The 18703-nt window shown below is 39.9% G+C and overlaps 1 protein-coding gene across 4 annotated transcripts in view; it reads right to left on the bottom strand.

The window, feature by feature from the left end:
- Nucleotides 1–3447: 3447 nt before the first annotated feature.
- Nucleotides 3448–18703, bottom strand: part of TXLNB (taxilin beta) — a 39896-nt gene continuing 24640 nt past the window's right edge. For 2 of the 4 annotated variants that reach the window (XM_036871789.1, XM_036871787.1), the window contains 4 exons: nt 17467–17541; nt 10717–10809; nt 8510–8605; nt 3448–7258 (listed from right to left, as the gene is read on the bottom strand). In XM_036871789.1, coding sequence (XP_036727684.1) covers nt 5957–7258; nt 8510–8605; nt 10717–10809; nt 17467–17541 — 1566 coding nt within the window. In that variant the 3' untranslated portion in view covers nt 3448–5956. The remainder of the gene's footprint in view (nt 7259–8509; nt 8606–10716; nt 10810–17466; nt 17542–18703) is intronic. The other 2 variants (XM_036871790.1, XM_036871788.1) reach the window with 2 other exon arrangements.

Raw genomic sequence — 18703 nt, 5'->3', positions numbered from 1 at the left:
TGAGTATACTACCCAAAGCAATCTACAGATTCAATGCAATCCCTATCAAATTACCAATGGCATTTTTTACGGAGCTAGAACAAATCATCTTAAAATTTGTATGGAGACACAAAAGACCCCGAATAGCCAAAGCAGTCTTGAGGGGAAAAAATGGAGCTGGAGGAATCAGACTCCCTGACTTCAGACTATACTACAAAGCTACAGTAATCAAGACAGTATGGTACTGGCACAAAAACAGAAACATAGATCAATGGAACAAGATAGAAAGCCCAGAGATTAACCCACGCACCTATGGTCAACTAATCTATGACAAAGGAGGCAAAGATATACAATGGAGAAAAGACAGTCTCTTCAATAAGTGGTGCTGGGAAAACTGGACAGCTACATGTAAAAGAATGAAATTAGAATACTCCCTAACACCATACACAAAAATAAACTCAAAATGGATTAGAGACCTAAATATAAGACTGGACACTATAAAACTCTTAGAGGAAAACATAGGAAGAACACTCTTTGACATAAATCACAGCAAGATCTTTTTTGATCCACCTCCTAGAGTAATGGAAATAAAAACAAAAATAAACAAATGGGACCTAATGAAACTTCAAAGCTTTTGCACAGCAAAGGAAACCATAAACAAGACGAAAAGACAACCCTCGGAATGGGAGAAAATATTTGCAAATGAATCAACGGACAAAGGATTAATCTCCAAAATATATAAACAGCTCATTCAGCTCAATATCAAAGAAACAAACACTCCAATCCAAAAATGGGCAGAAGACCTAAATAGACATTTCTCCAAAGAAGACATACAGATGGCCACGAAGCACATGAAAAGATGCTCAACATCACTAATTATTAGAGAAATGCAAATCAAAACTACAATGAGGTATCACCTCACTCCTGTTAGAATGGGCATCATCAGAAAATCTACAAACAGCAAATGCTGGAGAGGGTGTGGAGAAAAGGGAACCCTCTTGCACTGTTGGTGGGAATGTAAATTGATACAGCCACTATGGAGAACAGTATGGAGGTTCCTTAAAAAACTAAAAATAGAATTACCATATGACCCAGCAATCCCACTACTGGGCATATACCCAGAGAAAACCGTAATTCAAAAAGACACATGCACCCGAATGTTCATTGCAGCGCTATTTACAATAGCCAGGTCATGGAAGCAACCTAAATGCCCATCAACAGATGAATGGATAAAGAAGTTGTGGTACATATATACAATGGAATATTACTCAGCCATAAAAAGGAACGAAATTGAGTCATTTGTTGAGACATGGGTGGATCTAGAGACTGTCATACAGAGTGAAGTAAGTCAGAAAGAGAAAAACAAATATCGTATATTAATGCATGTATGCGGAACCTAGAAAAATGGTACAGATGAGCCAGTTTGCAGGGCAGAAGTTGAGACACAAATGTAGAGAATGGTCATATGGACACCAAGGGGGGAAAACTGCGGTGAGGTGGGGATGGTGGTGTGCTGAATTGGGCAATTGGGATTGACATGTATACACTGATGTGTGTAAAACTGATGCCTAATAAGAACCTGCAGTATAAAAAAACAAACAAAACAACTAATACTAAACTTTCATTGGGTTATTTGTATGGAAATATGTTAATATAAATGTTTCAGACATTACATGAAATTTCTAAAAATCTTATATTTGTATTTGTATGGAAATATGTATGGAAATATGTTAATATAAATATTTCAGACATTAAAAAAAAAAAAAAACTGTATAAAAATTTTAAAAAGTGGATTTAATTTAAAAATTAATCGGGGGTTAAAAAAAGAGTAAAAAGAATTTTAAATATAATAAACAGTTCATTCATTCATTCAAAAATATTTGCATATATTGCAAATAAATAAATTAATTAAATGGGATCAACGTCAGTGTTAATAGAAAGTCTGGGGCTCTGATATCCAGCAGGAAGGACTTGCGTTCAGATTTTGCCAAGGTTGATTGTCCTGCTGAAGTGATTTATCTTGTTTCTTATCTCCTGATAGAGTGAAACAGCTTCTGTGAATAGTTTTTCTGCCATGGATCAATGAATTTGTAGGTTTCTTTTGCTAGTTAAATGTTTCTGTCAAATATCCTTATTCATGAAGAAAATGATTCCTTTTTATACTTTGTCCTTGTCAGGAAAAATGATAGTAGGTATCCTTTGAAAATACAGGTGTAAAGACTCACCTATAGGAACAGAATTAAATCCAAGTCAAATTTTATACATGTGTGTTGTGTGCATGTGTGTGTGTACATTCACACACATATGTATCAGTAACTAGCATTTGTGGAAATTCTATCAGGGGATACCACCAAGGAGACTCAACTTCAGGTATTGAGGATACAACTGAACAGTGTTGAGGAAAACCTTTATTGCTATCACTTATGAATGTTTCTATTCTCACGGAATGCTCTCATGGTTGATCCAATGATAACGTTAATTTTCAGGTTCAGAAACGGAAATTAGTTAAGCCTTGTGATAATTTAACCTATATACTCTACTTGCCTACTTACTTCCTAAATCCTACTTGCCAGTTTATGATGGGAACAAATTTTAGAGACCAGAGTTATCATTTTTATTTCATATCTTCTTTTAGTGAATCCTTTACATTTTAATTACTTTCACTTTTTCTAAATACTGGATTTAACTACTGGTTAGAGCAGGGGCTAAGGAAATTTTCCTGAAATGATCTCTCTCCTCGCTATCTCTTAGTCTTATTGAAAAGCAGCTTCAGTTTTGCAACAAACACATAATACTTTCATTATTTAAAAAAAAAAGAGCTATTTTAAAAATGTGTATCTCCACCATATGAAAAAGGCAAGGTTTAATTTTTTTTTCATTCTAGCTAAGCAACCCTCTTCTCCAAGCATGCTAGGAAATGCTGCGTTCAAGAAGCCCCTCCCGGATCAAGAATGGGTTGGGGAGAGGGAATAAGCAAAAGGCAGAACAGTGGGCCTCTTCCGGTCTTGTTAGAGAAAAGTCTTGAAGCAGGTAGAGAAAGGAAAATAAGCTGACACCTTCTACACTTCCTCCCTTACTCCTCAGAATATTTCTGAGAGGGCACATGCCAGAGAAGTTTGTGGAAACATGGTCTCACGGGAGACTGGAACTGAAGTGTGATAGGTCTGCAGCAGCGGATGGCCAGGCTGAGGAGGCTGGGTTCTGCTCCCTCATTAGGCCTGGGCCGTCACATTCTCTCTCTCTCTCCCTTCCTCCTTCCCTCTTTTCTCTCACCGACAGCACGCGTGCGCACACACCCACACCAAGATTTTTCAAAGTGTTCATTCCATGTACATTCTACTCATAGACCAAAAATTGAACCAAGAGAATATAACCACAATCTTTGTTAGGTATTGTTGAAACATAGAAGTAACATAAGTAAAAATAAATATAAGTGAAAAATATTAAAATAAAACCACTACTGGAGCATTTGGGAAGAGAAGTGCCTTTTTAATAAATACATAAATTACAGTTATTTAATTTGGAAAACACCAATAACTTCAGTGTTTCTGGAAAGTAGACTTAGCATCTCTAGAAATAGTTATATGACCTTGATAAAGAACAGAATTCGTTACTCTTTTGGGTCTTATGAGTTATTGTTATAATTAGTAAGGCCAAAGGACTATAACAAAAACGTTCTTTGAATATTAAAATAATTCTCCCAAAGCCTATATTAAGCCTTGCAAATTTCAGGCAAGTTATTGTATCTGAAAATCTGCCCAAGATATACACCATAGTGAGTAATGTGTTGCTATGAAAGCTTTTGGATTAAAAAAAAAATGAACTTTGGGTATTAGAATATTTGATTTACTGGATTTTGGCTCCTCTCCTGCCTGTTTCTCTTGCTAAACATTCAGAGTGAGACTTTTCTATGATTATCTAATATTACCCCATTCTTGGAAGTTCAGCCTCTGTAAATAATGGGAAAGGAGACCCTCCTGGATTGTTGTAGTGCATATTTGGCTCTGAATTAAATGAATGTTTAAATAGCTAAGATTTTCAGTTAATGTTGAATTTGGCTGGATACCCTGTGGTTATAAAATTTTAAGCCTTTAAAAATACATGGGTTCTCAAATAGCATATGCTTTTTTCCTGATTTTTTTTTCCTGACTAGCATTTTGTTACTACCCTCACTGTCTGCTTCAAACAAATATTATGCAGTTTACAATTCTTACAGCATATGTTTCTGCCTACAAGCACTTTGTGTGCTTTAGCAGACAGCCACATGCAACATTGAAAAATGATTTCTTGGATGAATAGTAGAGAATCTTGCTTTTAACCATTTTTCTACTTGAGTTCAACTTTTAAGGTAGGGTTGGGTTAGATCTGTTTTTTCCCTCCCTCCCTCTCTCTCCCTTTCCTCTACTTCCCTCTCTTCCCTCCTATTTCTTTGTTGCAGTCTCTCTTTACTCTAGATAAATTCATGCTGTCAGTATTATTAGAGATCCTTGTCACGCAATAATAATGTAATACTCATGTAGACAACCCCAGGTGTTTCTAGCTTTTGCATCTCCTAAATCCTCACCTATTTTTCAAGTCATTTTGAGTAGGGACCCACTTGTCCTTTGCTTTGAACTTCTGGCTGTACAGAATTCATCAAAGCAGAAGATGTGTTGGTTTGCAAGCCTCATCACTCATATTTAGACCCTGTGTGGATTTGTTTTGGAAAAATAATAGCCTTTACTGAGCCATAATTGAGATGAGGGCTGAATGTAATTTCCTGCTGCCAAGGAGAGGGTTGGAAAGAAGGAGCAGAAGCTTTGAGAATATAGACTAGGGCAGTGACAGCAGGAGGTGGTGGGGAAACCCTCTGGAGAGAGTGGTAGACAACAGGGAGGCAACTGAAGAGTTGGCAGGGCCAGGTGAATATGCTCTCTCCAGACCTCTAGCTCAAAAGGCGAGGTACCAGAGCACAGACTCTCAGCCTGAGGGCCCTCAATCCCTCCATCCCCAGCTCTCTTTCCCACTTCCAACCCTTTCCTTGCAGGAAGCCGTGAGTGGGCTGCTTCACCACATGAGGGTGTTGCAAGGCAATGGGCCGAGTTGTGTAGGAGAAGCAGCTGCAAGAGGTGAGCAGTCTACTGCTGTGATTGTTCCCCCATTTTTTAGGGCCTCTTTTGGCCATCTTTGTGTCTATGTGCTCTGTATAGCCTTGCAATCTAACCCAATGCTGTTCTGTCATTTAATCCATTGGTTGACTTTATTGACCTACCATTGGGTTACTTATTTTTTTACTCAACATTATGTAGCCTAATATTTGTGTTCTGAACCTATTTCTAATTCACAGAGCATTAGTCTACTGTAGTCCCAAGTGCAAGTAAGAGATAAATTTTTTGATAAGCATCTAAATATTCTGCATGAGAGAAAGTCAAAAAGAGATGATGATAGAAATGTATGTGTAATATATATTTGCATACATGTGTATAAAATATACACGTGTATATAAGTGCATAAGCACATATATGTATATATTCATACATATACATATACACACACACACACAATGTATATAATGTTTAAATGGAACCTGGTCATCCATTACTTACTATGGCACTTATTAAACTCTATGGAAATAAAGCATCACATTTTCAGTATTTATATATTGTAATGGGAGTCTTTAAACACCAAATCTTACTGTTGATTAAGAAACTGAATTAAGTAACACCTTAATGGCAAATTAATTTAAATTTGCTACTCGTATGTTTTGTTGCCATTTGAGAAAATTATACTATCAGTGTTAAATAGAAAAGCTCCAAATCAGTTATAAATTGAGAACAAATAGCAAAGGCTGAAGGTACTCCACATAACATTTTAAAATGTCTTGATTCTAAATAAGTCTCTTCCATTAGACATCCCCAGCCCTTAATGCCTCTTTCAGGAGACAATCTGTTAGGACGATGGAAAGTCGGGAAGAACAGCCTCAGAACGCAGAGGAGGCTTAGTCGGCTCCTTCCAGATTGGTGTCGGCCACTTCGGGCAGCGGGGGCCCAGCTGAGGCCCCTCCTGGGAGCCCCTCTGCTGCTGCTGCTGCTGGGGGCTGCCTCCTGGGCTCACATCTAGACTCCCCAGCTGGCACGTGCTCTCCCGCTGCCGGCGGCGGGGCACGACCGTCGGCCTCCATCACCCATAGAAAGGCCTCTGCCGGAGGCTCCAGGGCCTGGCCGGAAGCTGCTGCCTCTGGCTTCCGGGGCTGCCCGTCGGCCTCCATCACCCGTAGAAACGCCTCTGCCGGAGGCTCCGGGGCCTGGCCGGAGAACGCTGCCTCTGGCTTCCGGGGCTGCCCGTCGGCCTCCATCACCCGTAGAAACGCCTCTGCCGGAGGCTCCAGGGCCTGGCCGGAAGCTGCTGCCTCTGGCTTCCGGGGCTGCCCGTCGGCCTCCATCACCCGTAGAAACGCCTCTGCCGGAGGCTCCGGGGCCTGGCCGGAGAACGCTGCCTCTGGCTTCCGGGGCTGCCCGTCGGCCTCCATCACCCGTAGAAACGCCTCTGCCGGAGGCTCCGGGGCCTGGCCGGAGAACGCTGCCTCTGGCTTCCGGGGCTGCCCGTCGGCTTCCATCACCCGTAGAAATGCCTCTGCCGGAGGCTCCGGGGCCTGGCTGGAAAATGCTGCCTCTGGCTTCCGGGGCTGCCCGTCGGCCTCCATCACCCGTAGAAACGCCTCTGCCGGAGGCTCCGGGGCCTGGCCGGAGAACGCTGCCTCTGGCTTCCGTGGCTGCGGATCAGCCTGTGGTCCAGCAGGGGAACCATTGCCTTGGGCCTGTGCTCCTGACCCTGATCTGAGGGGAGGTTCTGCCTCGTTGCCTCCCTCCGCCTCAGCCTGAGGACTTGGGGGATGCAGGGGACTCCCTGAATGGCATGCTGGGCTCAGAGGGGCTTGTTCCAGCCCCTTGAGGGCCGTGCCGCCGCCCCCTTGAGGACTGCTGACTTCTGTTTGGATTTCTTTGGACGCATCGAGGGTTGACTCTGGACGATGGATGACCATGAAGGCCGCGGCCAGATTCTGCACAGCATTGTGAACACCCTTGGCTTCCTCCGCCTCTGCCTCTTCACCCACAGAGGTATTTGACTCTGGCTCGTCGTCGTCAGAGGTGAGCTGACCTTGGGCATCCTTTTCAGGCATTTTTGTTTCTCTAATTTTTTTATAGAGTTCGTTTCTCTCCTCTTGTAAAGCTCGACAGAGGTTCTCTAGCCTTCCAATTTTCATCACGAAGCACTCATATTCTTTAGCTCTCAATGCTTTCTGTGATTTAAACAGACACACACACTCATAAAACGACATGAAAAGCAAAATTGCCAGGATGCTCTATGGAGACAAGCAAAACCATTTGTCCAGGAATTTGTCTGTGAGGCTCTGACCACAGGGTGGTGGCTGGACAGATACTTGGTCAGGGACATCACTTCTATTTTTGTACTGTGTTGGAGACTCTGGTAGAATTTTAATCCACGTATTCTTTTCTTTAGAAAAGAAAGATAGCAAAGCTTCTCTCTGCTTCAGTCTAGGGCTTTTAAAATCTTATAATATATGAATTTTCTGCTTCTTAGACTTAGAAGGCATAAGTAGAAGCTTGTGGCAAAATGATTGAGAGGGACTGGGTCTTGGCCATCAGCAATGCCTTATCTGTTCTGTAGATAAACTGCTATATGCTAATCCAGCAACTGTTTGATTTATGTTTATGAATAATAAGCACATCTCTTTGGAATTGGTTGCAATTTGGTATGAATCGTTAGAACAGTAATTATATCCAGAGAAACTCACCACACACTCATTCATGATGCTGCGCGAACTGTTCAATTCTCCTTTTTTCTAGAAATGTTGGTGTGTTTGTGCACGAAATCATCTTACTCCTTCAGCCCCACCTTTGTGCTACTCTGTACCTTTTAAGACTTTTTTTTTTTTTTTTACCACTTCTTTACATGGAGAGGCCTTCACCTGAAAGCCCTGCCTCTCAGGTTAAGGACCATGTATCTTTGCCTTTATGGTCTCAGAATCTCCAGAGCCTGATGTAATATCAGTATTTAAATACCTGTTGGAGGAATTAAACAATGTATCTCCGTATCTGTCTATAAAATAGCACATACCCTGGGTGCTTGGGCTAGTGTCTTCTCTCAGTTATGTTCAAATCAACTAATTAATTTATTCTGCGCCTGTTATGTGTCAGGCACCAGGGAAATTCAAGGGCAGGTAAAACACTCATCCTGCCTTTAAGGCATTCACAGTCCAGCAGGTGTGGTGCTGCTTTGGGGACAGCTTTGGCGTCAACAAGTAGGTGTGTGACTTAGGGTCACAACACTATGAGTCTGGACCTGAGACTAAATTACTAAATTGACGTTTGCTCTAATTATTTTTATTACAATATCATATACCACATCCCAGAAAAATTCAGCTCTTTTTCAAAAGTAATTATTTTGTGGTATTAGGCCATAATTATTTTCTGAGTATAAATATATTGACTGGACAAGGGAAGATGAGCAAGGGGAAAAACTTCCTCACCTCTTCAATCATGTCCAGCAGTGCTTTGTTACAGTTCTCAAACCGAGCTTTCCACGTGGCTGTGTCCTTTTCCAGCTTCTTCATTTTCTTAGTGGTCTACAAAAATGAGTGTTTTAATGTTAATTCTGAAGAGTTAATGTATCAAAGAAACTGTCAGTTCCGTATGTGACTTCAAGAAAAGTCCTTTCGTTACCAGCTGCTGAAGCAAGCAAAAAATTCGATGTCAAGAAATGATGACTGAGTGGAGAGAGTCATGATTTATTTTTGAATCATCTAGGTCAGTGGTGAACAGACTTACTTGCACCAGACCCAATTAAGGAGAAAGGAAAACTACTTAGGGCCTTTCTGTTTTGTCATTGCTTTTTCTTTTGTTTAAAATAAAAATAGCTTTATTGAGTTCCAAGAATAAGCTTGAAATTTAGATTATTTACTGTACTGAATGGAAGACTATTAGTGAGAAAGTCGGCCTGGCTTTTCAGATGTTAAAATGTTGATAATATCTGGGCACATCTGAGAAGTAGCCACACAAAGGCAACTTTCTATTTTCTCAGCCTTCACATTTGTAGAGTGCAGTAGGATTCACAGAATGTGATTACATGCGTTATTGCTTTCATCCTTGAGACAGTCCCCCAAGGAGGGTTCTATTTTCACCTCCACTTTATAAACGGGGAAACTAAGGTTCAGAGAGGTGGAGTGGTATTCAGATGAGTTAGCAGAAGAGTAGGGCTGGAGTTATTTCATTTAATGCAACATGTGCAGAGTGCATGCTAGTTGCCAGGCTGGGGCTGGGTGTAGGGCATCCAGAAGTTAATAAAATGCAGCCTGGCTTTTTCAGACCTGAAACTACTCACGTTCCTGGTTATAGGATCTCTTCTCTGCTTGCCTGAAGTGAAGGACAAGGCGTGTGTTCAGGTGCAGTTACCCTGGATGAACCACACCTGGGCACTGGCTGCTTCATGCTAACCTGCCTGAGGCTGGGTCTGCTTGGAGGCTAGAGGCTGGGCCCAGACAGTTGGCCCCTGGGCCCTATAGAGATGCTGCGTGAGCCTTGAGTGCTTTTTTATTTTGATCATTTCTTAACTGAGTTAAACTTTTAAAAGTCATCAGCCCCTTTAGGAATTTGATGAAATCCATGAGACCACACCTAAAGAAATGCAATATGCATATCAAATTTTTTTGCTAATTCTATGAAAAACCTATAAATGAACTCCAGATAGAAAACTCCTTTAATATTTATTCCAATCTTAAAACTATGTAATTCTGCAATAAATAACAGCATTTTTCGTACTCTAATATTTATTCCAAATTAAAACTCTGTAATTAAAAAATTTTTTTTAAATGGATGGATCCATCGTGGAGTGGGAAAGCTGTATTCATTGTATTTCACAATGAATTGTGAAATTTATCATATTAGTTTATGGAAATTTTTCAAAGAATGCTTTCTACACTTAAAGAGGATTAATGCCAGTGCCTGTTCAGAAACACAATTCTGATGCTGATTTTATTTTGGGAAGACACTGAATTAAACAAAATGTAAACAGTATGTCCAATAATAATATTAGCATCTCGTATTTGTAAAAGACTTTAAAAAGGTTTTAAGACCCTTAAAAATACATTAACTTATTTGAACTTCACAATCTTGTGAAGTAGGCAAGGGAAATCGTTTCTTAATTTATAGATAAGGGGGAAGTTAAGTGAATTGTTCACTGCTACTTGATGAGTAAAAACACACCCAGACTTCATCTTCTCATTCAAGCCCCTGTCCTTTATATCTTATTACATATAATCTCTTCTGAGAAGGATCCTATGAAATGGTATTTTCTACTCTAACATTCTGCTTATGCATATTTGTATGAAAGTTAATTTTTTTAATCTTTAAAAGATTAGTTTTTAATTTCAGTATAAACAACATAATATTAAATTTCTAGCTCTTATCTTTTCTTTTTACCCTCTCCATGGCCTAGAAAAAGAAAATATTCTTCCTCAGAGTGAAAATGTATCCTAGTGTTTTCGGACTCTTCCTAAGACTAATTCACCAGATACTTACAAATAAAAAAATACAGTCCAAGTCTCATTTGCATGTATAAGTGTTTCATTACTTCATGAAATGCACTGAAATATCTTAGCAAGAGAAAAATGAACCCAAAGGAGTATTGCCTGTCGAACTAGAAGACGTCAGTATTTCGTGGGGGATGAGCAATACTCACTTTCTCCATTTCCTGTTTGAAGGTGGCAAACACCTCATTGCTTTTTGTCAGTGTGCTCTGAAACTCTTCAAACCTTCCAGAGTAGACAGTAAGCTGTAAACAGGGGAAAGAGTAGATCTGTTTTAGGACTGCTTTCAGAATGCTTCCAGAACAAAACAACATGTCATTGTTTATTATTTGAGAAGAAAAATGATTTAAGGTAATTCTTAATACAATGTTAATGATACGTTCAATTCTTTTTACTACGAGATCAGCCTAGGTCAGTGAGTATGATTGAAGTACTTCTTTAAAGAAAAATGAAATAATATGTCATCACCATTTCATTATAACTTTTACCAACAAACATTTTTTGAGCCCTGAACATAAGCACTGACTCTGTGTACAAAAGCATTTAACCTGTAGTTCCTGTTTTTGAGGGACCTGCACTCCTGACAGGAAGATAATCCCAAAGACAGCTTGATTATAGGACAGTGAATACAAAGTACCAAGTCAGTTAAGTACTGATCAGAGAAGGAGGTGAGTGTGGCAGGTGATCATTTGAGCCACATTTTTGTGGAGAAGGTGAGCCTTGAACTTGGTCTTGAGGGAAGCAAGAATGTAGACAAGTATGGGCCAGACATGGACTAGGGTTGCTGCCATTATGCAGGTTGTGCTATTATAAGCAATTGTCATTTCCCTTTTTGACATTGTGGTTTTGTGTATTTATGAATACAGTGTTCTAGCCAACAGCAGTTAATTGTCCCTTTTCAACAAAATTAGTTTATTATACCAATTTTTTTATAGATGGAAATAATGAGTCTTGAGGAAGAAGTGCCTTTTTCTAATTTGCACCAAAAAAACATCATACGGGTTAGCTTGGGAGTATGGAGAAGAGCCTTTGTACCTCCACATCCTTAATTCCGAGGCTTGTATTTGGGGTAGGAATAGGGCAGGATAGGGAAGGAGAGTGTATAAATACTTGATTGTTACAGTGATACAGTAATAAAATCTTGCTTTTGAAAATAATTTTAGGATAGCACGTTTTGAGTGAGTGGAGATTTAATATGGATGATTCTTGTTTACTAACATGGAAAGTTTCCATTTTCAAATGAGACTTTGGTACTCTTGAGTGTCTGGAACAGCCTCAAGTCCTCAGTTGGGCGCCAACTGGCTGATGGTACTTGTGAGACTGTCCTTTCAAAAGCAGAGAAGAGTGACTGACCTAAAGCCAGTAGGTTGGAGAGTTCCCAGTCTTGGGGATGGGAGTTAGAGGGAGTGTGTGGGAATCAAACAACCCCTAGAACCAAGAAAATTTGCTTGTCTAGAATGGCTCATTCTCACATGATTCAGTAGAGCAGAGGTTTTACTGCAGTACACAAGAACAACAAAATAACGTAAAACTTTTCATAGGACACAGATTTTCCCAAGTCAAACAACAGCTGGCCATCATTTTGAAATCAATCATTAGCACTGTGGGTATGTGATAAAACTTGAGGTAACTCTAGTGGCCTAAAATTTTTCTCATGATTCTTTGGCATACAGATTTAAAAAGACTGGGTAAAGTGGCAGAAGGGAATTCATGGCCAGGAAGGTACCCTAGGGTTTTACACACACAGTGCATAAGACAATACAGCTGACCCTTGAACAACTCAGGGGATTAGGGACACTGATCCTCCATGAAGTGCAAAATCTGTGTATAATTTATAGTCAGCCCTCTGTACTCCCGGGTGCTCATATCTGCAGTTCCCCATCTGCAGATTGAACCAACCTTGGATACTGCAGTACTGTAGTATTTACTATTGAAAAAAATTGACGTGTAATTAGATCAGCACAGTTCAAACTCATGTTGTTCAAGTGTCAACTGTACTTGCTCATTATGTGCAGTGCACTCTTGACATATTCTATTTAATTGTTTCATTTTTTCCCAAAGTACTGGCTGAGATCCACTGAATTGATTTCAGGGTACATGAATAGGTCAATTCCCTCAATTTGAGGGTAAGCTCCTGTGGGACTGGCTGCCTATACTGCCCGTGGTCTAGTGGTGTAGGGTGGGGACAGCTACCCCCAGCTGATGCTCTTCACCTATCACAAAATCCATTCATTTGTATTTTTGGCCAAGCCTCCTTTTGACTTCTTTTCCTTACTTTCTCCTCTTTCTTTTTCCAGCTTTTTAGTAATTCCAGCAGAAGTACAGGGGGTTCGCAGATATGGTCTCCTGAGCTGGTCCTCCCAGACCCTCTCCTGCAGCCCTCTAGTTGTAGGCTGCAGACGGGAAGGGAAGGCGTGGGCACGTGTGCGGTCCATTTCACCTGCGCAACCTTGACAGGCTCAACGGGGGCAACCACACCCACCCCGGCCAGCTCTCTCCCCATTCTTTGGGCAAAATGTTCTTTTGGTGTATAAATTGGGCAGATTTTGTTTCCCTTCCCCACGTTTTCTTGTGGCATGGAGAAGACAGATATACCAGAGTTCCAAGGAGTAGTGTCTCACTTCATTACCACTTCTGGCTTTTTTCTGGTGACCATCAACTTCTCTCTTTTCATCTTTTAAATTGGGTAAAATACACATAACATAAGATTTGCCATCTTAACCATTTTAAGTGTATAGTTCAATATTGTTAAGTATATTCACATTGTTGTGCAAACCAATTTCCAGAACTTTCATCATGCAAAACTGAAACTCTATACCTGTTAAACAATAGCTCTCCATTTCTTCCTTTTAGTGACTGTTTTTAATAGTCTGCTTTTCTTCCTATTTGACCTCTTTGTCATAGGTGGCAAAACCTGTATGGACTATACTTTTCTCAAGTAACCAACTCTGACACTCTTTATTGATACGAACTAAAATTCACACTTCCTGTTTACTTTATGGATATGTGTTTGGTCATATTTTCCCTCTCACTATTATGCTGACATGATGCATGTTTGATGTGTCATATTCCCTCTTTCACTTTGGTATTTCAGGGAAGCATGGAAGGAACATCCAGAGGTCTTCCTCAGTATTTTTACCAGAGGCAGAAATAGAAACAAACTATTCTAGGGTTAGTAACAGCAACAGTTGCCCTGACATTTCACTTTTAAATGGGCGGAGCGACACACACATTCTTTTACCTGAGCACAAATTTTAATTACAAACATTCATAGCATATATGAAACAGAAATGTGTCCAGGAATTGTCTTAGCCAACTTGGGAGATTTCAATTATAATAGTAATTGCAGAGGAATCTCCTTTCATCTTATATAGATAAGGTGAGGCCTTCTGAGATTAAAGACTATGATTACCCATCTTTAACAGTTGACTCACTGATCTTTCCCCTGGGGTAGTATTTTGTGTCTGTGTTGCTGTGTTGTGTTGGTATTGCTGACTTCCCACATCTACTACCATCTTCATCCTTATTGATCCAATGAACACTCTATTTGTAGCCACAATTGTATCCCATTGATCATCTCTGACATTTACTCTATTGGCTTGGTTTGTATAATTGAAAGCTAGACATCTCTTCCCTAAGTGAGAATCATGCCCCAGATTGGCAAGCTGTTGTCTTATGACTGAAAAGTGACTTCTGCCTAGGAAAACACAATCTATCCTTGATATTTCCTTTGCTCAGACCATAGAAATGGGGACTAAGGCCTCTCCTTCCTACCATCCGACTCCTTTAATTGTCAAACCAAAGGAAGTGTTTGAGTGCTTTGCAAGATCATCTGTGATAGACTTTGTTTTTCAAGGTTTAAACATTTTAAAAATATAATGCTGATATTTTTTAAGAGGAGCTCATTTAAACATTACACATAGGGATTTGGGGCCTCTATATTCTTCGTGATGATTAAGTAATTATTGCAGTTCTGAAAATGCCTTGAAGACAAAAGAGATAGACAAGGGAGGGTCCTTACAGAGAGAGCCACGTGCCATGGAAAGCAAGGTGATGGAGGAGGCAGGGTTATCTAGTTTAGCTGAGTTCTTCAGCTCTGGATATTCTCTACATTCATAAACTAGAGCTGAACATGGTCTTGAGATCATCTTTTCCAGTGGTTCTTAAACTTTTTTTCAAATAAAGACTTCTTTTGTCTCATATATCACTATGTAGATCCTTACCTATGAAATAATACTAATATTAGCTCATACACTAATCAGTTGTTAGCATTTTAATTAATATTATTTTTATCACTAGATTGTGAGTTTAATTAGGCAGGGATTTTTGATTCTCTTATTAAGTACTATATTTCTAACATCTAGAACCATGCCTAGCACTTAGATGCTCAATAAATATTAGTTGAATTAATTATGCTTACTATGGGGGCAGGCACTGAGCTAAGTGTTTTTTTTTTTTAAATTGTTGAATGTGTCTACTCTTTTTTTTTAAATTAGTTAATTTATTTATTTTTATTTTTGGCTGTGTTGGGCCTTTGTTGCTACGCGCGGGCTTTCTCTGGTTGTGGCGAGTGGGGGCTACTCTTCGTTGCGATGCGCGGGCTTCTTATTGCAGTGGCTTCTCTTGTTGTGCAGCACGGGCTGTAGGTGCGGGCTTCAGTAGTTACAGCACACGGGCTCAGTAGTTGTGGCTCATGGGCTCTAGAGCGCAGGCTCAGTAGTTGTGGCGCACGGGCTTAGTTGCTCCGCGGCATGTGGGATCTTCCCAGACCAGGGCTCGAACCCGTGTCCCCTGCATTGGCAGGCGGATTCTTAACCACTGTGCCATCAGGGAAGCCCTGAACTAAGTGTTTTGAGTGCATAACTTGAAAACAAACTGCATATACTACATATTCATTAACTCATTTTCCTTCTATAAATTTAATCAAACATATTAATAACTGCCATCCATGCTGCTAAGCAAAAGCTGATATAATGCCAAAAGCAACTACATTTTAGATAGTAGCTGCTGCCTTATGTGCTGTTAGGTTTTGGAAATACTGAAAAGTAATGGGCCTCCCAGAGGTCAGAGGACTCCAGCTTGGGATCATTGATCCATTACAGCATCCTTATTTTACAGACCAGGAAATTTAGGTCCATGGAGGTTTAGGTGAGCTGCACAGAATCAGACAGCTTCACAGTAGAAGAGCCAGGATTCTGACCCTAGTCCCTGGGCTCGACCCAGTATTGAGGGATGAATGAGGAACACTGGCAAGTCTAGAACCCTGGGTCATACTTTTTCAAACTTGAGTGGGTATAGGTGGGAAATTGGATTACACCTTTATGTTATTTCACAGGTCATTAAAGACCTAGTTTCTGATACCAGCCAAATGAATCACTCTCTAGCCTAGAGTCTAATGGTATTCATCTATTCTTCATTTAGCATAGAGGAGTAGAGATTGCTTATAACAGATGGAACAGTGAATAGCTTCACATACTGCCTTTGTACCCCTCAAGGCTCTGTGCTGTGAATGGGACAGAGATAGAGCCAGAAGCCCTGACTTGCTTCTCTGGACTCTCCCCCCAGCAGCCCCCCACCACTGGACAGTGAGGTCACACCTCCTTTCCCCCCTGCCTGCCTCTGGTTAGAAAACTGCCACTGCCTGCCACCCACCCCACACCACGACATGATGTGTTCCGTGACTGCCTAAAGGATGACCTTGAGTTTGTAACTTTAGAGTTTAGTCCTTTAACTCTGAGTCCTTCTATTCTATTAATAGTGAAAAAAAATTACGGTTCGTATTTCTATGTAATTAATATTTTAAAACTATTTTGATATATTAGTGGGGGAACAATTCATCATTGCATTTTGTACACACATTGGAAAGGTGTGCTTTAGGAAGGTTAGATATCAAAATGTTATTTATGTTTTTGTCTGTGTAGTGGTATAATTTGTGATTTTAAGTTTCTTGTTTTTCCTACTTTCCTTTTTAAAAAATGAACTTGTATTCATTGAACTTGTTCATTTTTTTTCACAATGAACAAATATTCAGCAGTCAGCACATAAACATTTACAAGTGAATTATTCAAATCTTAAATTAATGCTGCCCAGTTTGGAAGGCTTCTGATTTTCTCGCTTTCTGTGAATTTGCTCTGTGAGATTTTACAGTCCCTTTAGCACTTGGGCATTTCTCCCAGCAGGGGAGCTAGAGCCCCTCTGTGGCAGGATGGCTCTCCTGGAACCTGACCGGGAACGTTTGCCAGGAGGGGCAGAGCCCCAAGGGCACCAGAAAGATGGATAGGTCTGGCTTTCCTCTAGAGCCAGCTGTTGCATGAGGCTTTATTTTTGAGCCTGAAATACGAATTCCCATAGTCTAATCAAAACATACACATAACATCACGAAGCCAAATCAAAATGGTTTCTGACGTCTGCCATCTCTAATCATTTGGCACTGACAAGGCCAACCTCTGATAGCACAAAAACATGGGTGCTGACTCTATTTTTCTAATTTCCTTTTATTATAAATAATGTCAAACAAGTAAGGAAATTTTCAGTATTGACAATTATAGATGGTGCATCTGGACAGTTTACATTTTACCCTTACCGTGACAGGTTAATGGGGGAGGAGAGAGAGGACATATGAACAGGTAGGCGAGGACCTGGCCACCAGCTTATTCTGGTTGACTCTCATTTGTATTGATACGTCAACAGACCTTTTGACTAGAAGTTGTTGGTGCAGAGCATTTATTTTTCTTAGGTATGACATTGTACTTTTATTTTTACTTAAAAATAATAAATATGAAGTTATTCTTCATTTCCAACTCCTGTCCCTACTTCCCCTCCCACATGGAAGGCCTCTTGCAGACTACCTTTGGTTCACAGCAAGGAGGGCACCCCCATGCATTGTTGTCCCCCTACTTCACCTGAGCCTGCAGGACTGTCTCTTGTTCCTTCAGCACTTTGGCCTGAAGTTTCCACTCTGCTGCCTGGTTCAGCAACTGTGAGAAGAGAATGCATGGAAAGACTGTCAAATTATCTTTTAGATTACCATTTGTTGTAACTTGTGTGTAAACTTAATTAATTTCTAAGTAATCCTCTTAAGTAATTTTGGGGGAACTTTGTAAAGAATCTAAGAAAGCTAAGAAAACAACTAGTTTAAAAAGTTTGATTCTCAACTAAAAATTAGTGATTCCAATGGAAAAAAAAAAAAAAGAGGAAAAAAGTCTCCAACTCAAGCATGAATCACACAAAATTCAACCTCCCACCAAATTCTGGACCTGTCTGTAGCAATTCTGGCCAACCTGTCATTCAACCTCTGCTTGAACATTTCCATAATATTCCCACCTGGGGCATTGTTGTGAGTAACTGTTCCTTTATATTAGACCACTGTTCTCCACCATAGTATGCATCAGAATCTCCTCAGGGGCATGTTAAACTGCAGATCCTTCTCAGAGAAAATAAGTTAGGAAGTATAGGGTGTGATTAGAATCTGTACTTAGAGCAAATACCCAAGATGGTTTGGATATTGGTGGTCTATGGATTATACTTTGAGAAACACCAAGTTATTGGTCGTCCATGGATTATACTTTGAGAAACACCAGGTTAGAAATTTGACCTATTACTCCAAATCCTATATAAGGTTTACAAAAGAAGTCTCACCCCTCTCCTATAAGGCTGCCCTTCAAATACAACCAAAGCCCTCATGTCAAACACGATCAGAACTGGAACTCATGGGTTAAATTGAAAAAGTCATTTTAGGCATAAAAATGACACATACATATGTAAGACATGTTATTTTAACTTAAGATGTATGTTCATTTATTTATCAATTTTGATGTAGGGCTTTGATCTTTGTTTTGGGTATGGATCTTCTGATTGGAATTCGGAGGCTTTTTGCTTGTTTTTACAAAAATCGTATCTATAATATGGCATATAAGATTTATAATTGTTTTAAAACAATACTGCTAGAACCTGAAGACCTAAGATGTTTGTAAAGCAGCTTGATTGGATAATTCTCTAGAGTTTTACAACTTTCTTCCAGTCTTTTACAGTTGCTCACATCGAAGTTGACAATTGTTTTTTTGCTCTTGGCCTACATCTAGGCTTTCAAATCATTAAGCATAGTTTTTTTTAGAAACAACTCCTTCTTTTAACACATAT

This window comes from Balaenoptera musculus, chromosome 12 (assembly GCF_009873245.2).
Source record: "Balaenoptera musculus isolate JJ_BM4_2016_0621 chromosome 12, mBalMus1.pri.v3, whole genome shotgun sequence".
In the NCBI taxonomy this organism is placed as follows: Eukaryota; Metazoa; Chordata; class Mammalia; order Artiodactyla; family Balaenopteridae; genus Balaenoptera; species Balaenoptera musculus.
The sequence above is the reverse complement of the archived record's forward strand: the minus strand, read 5'-3'. Positions and strand labels throughout refer to the sequence as shown.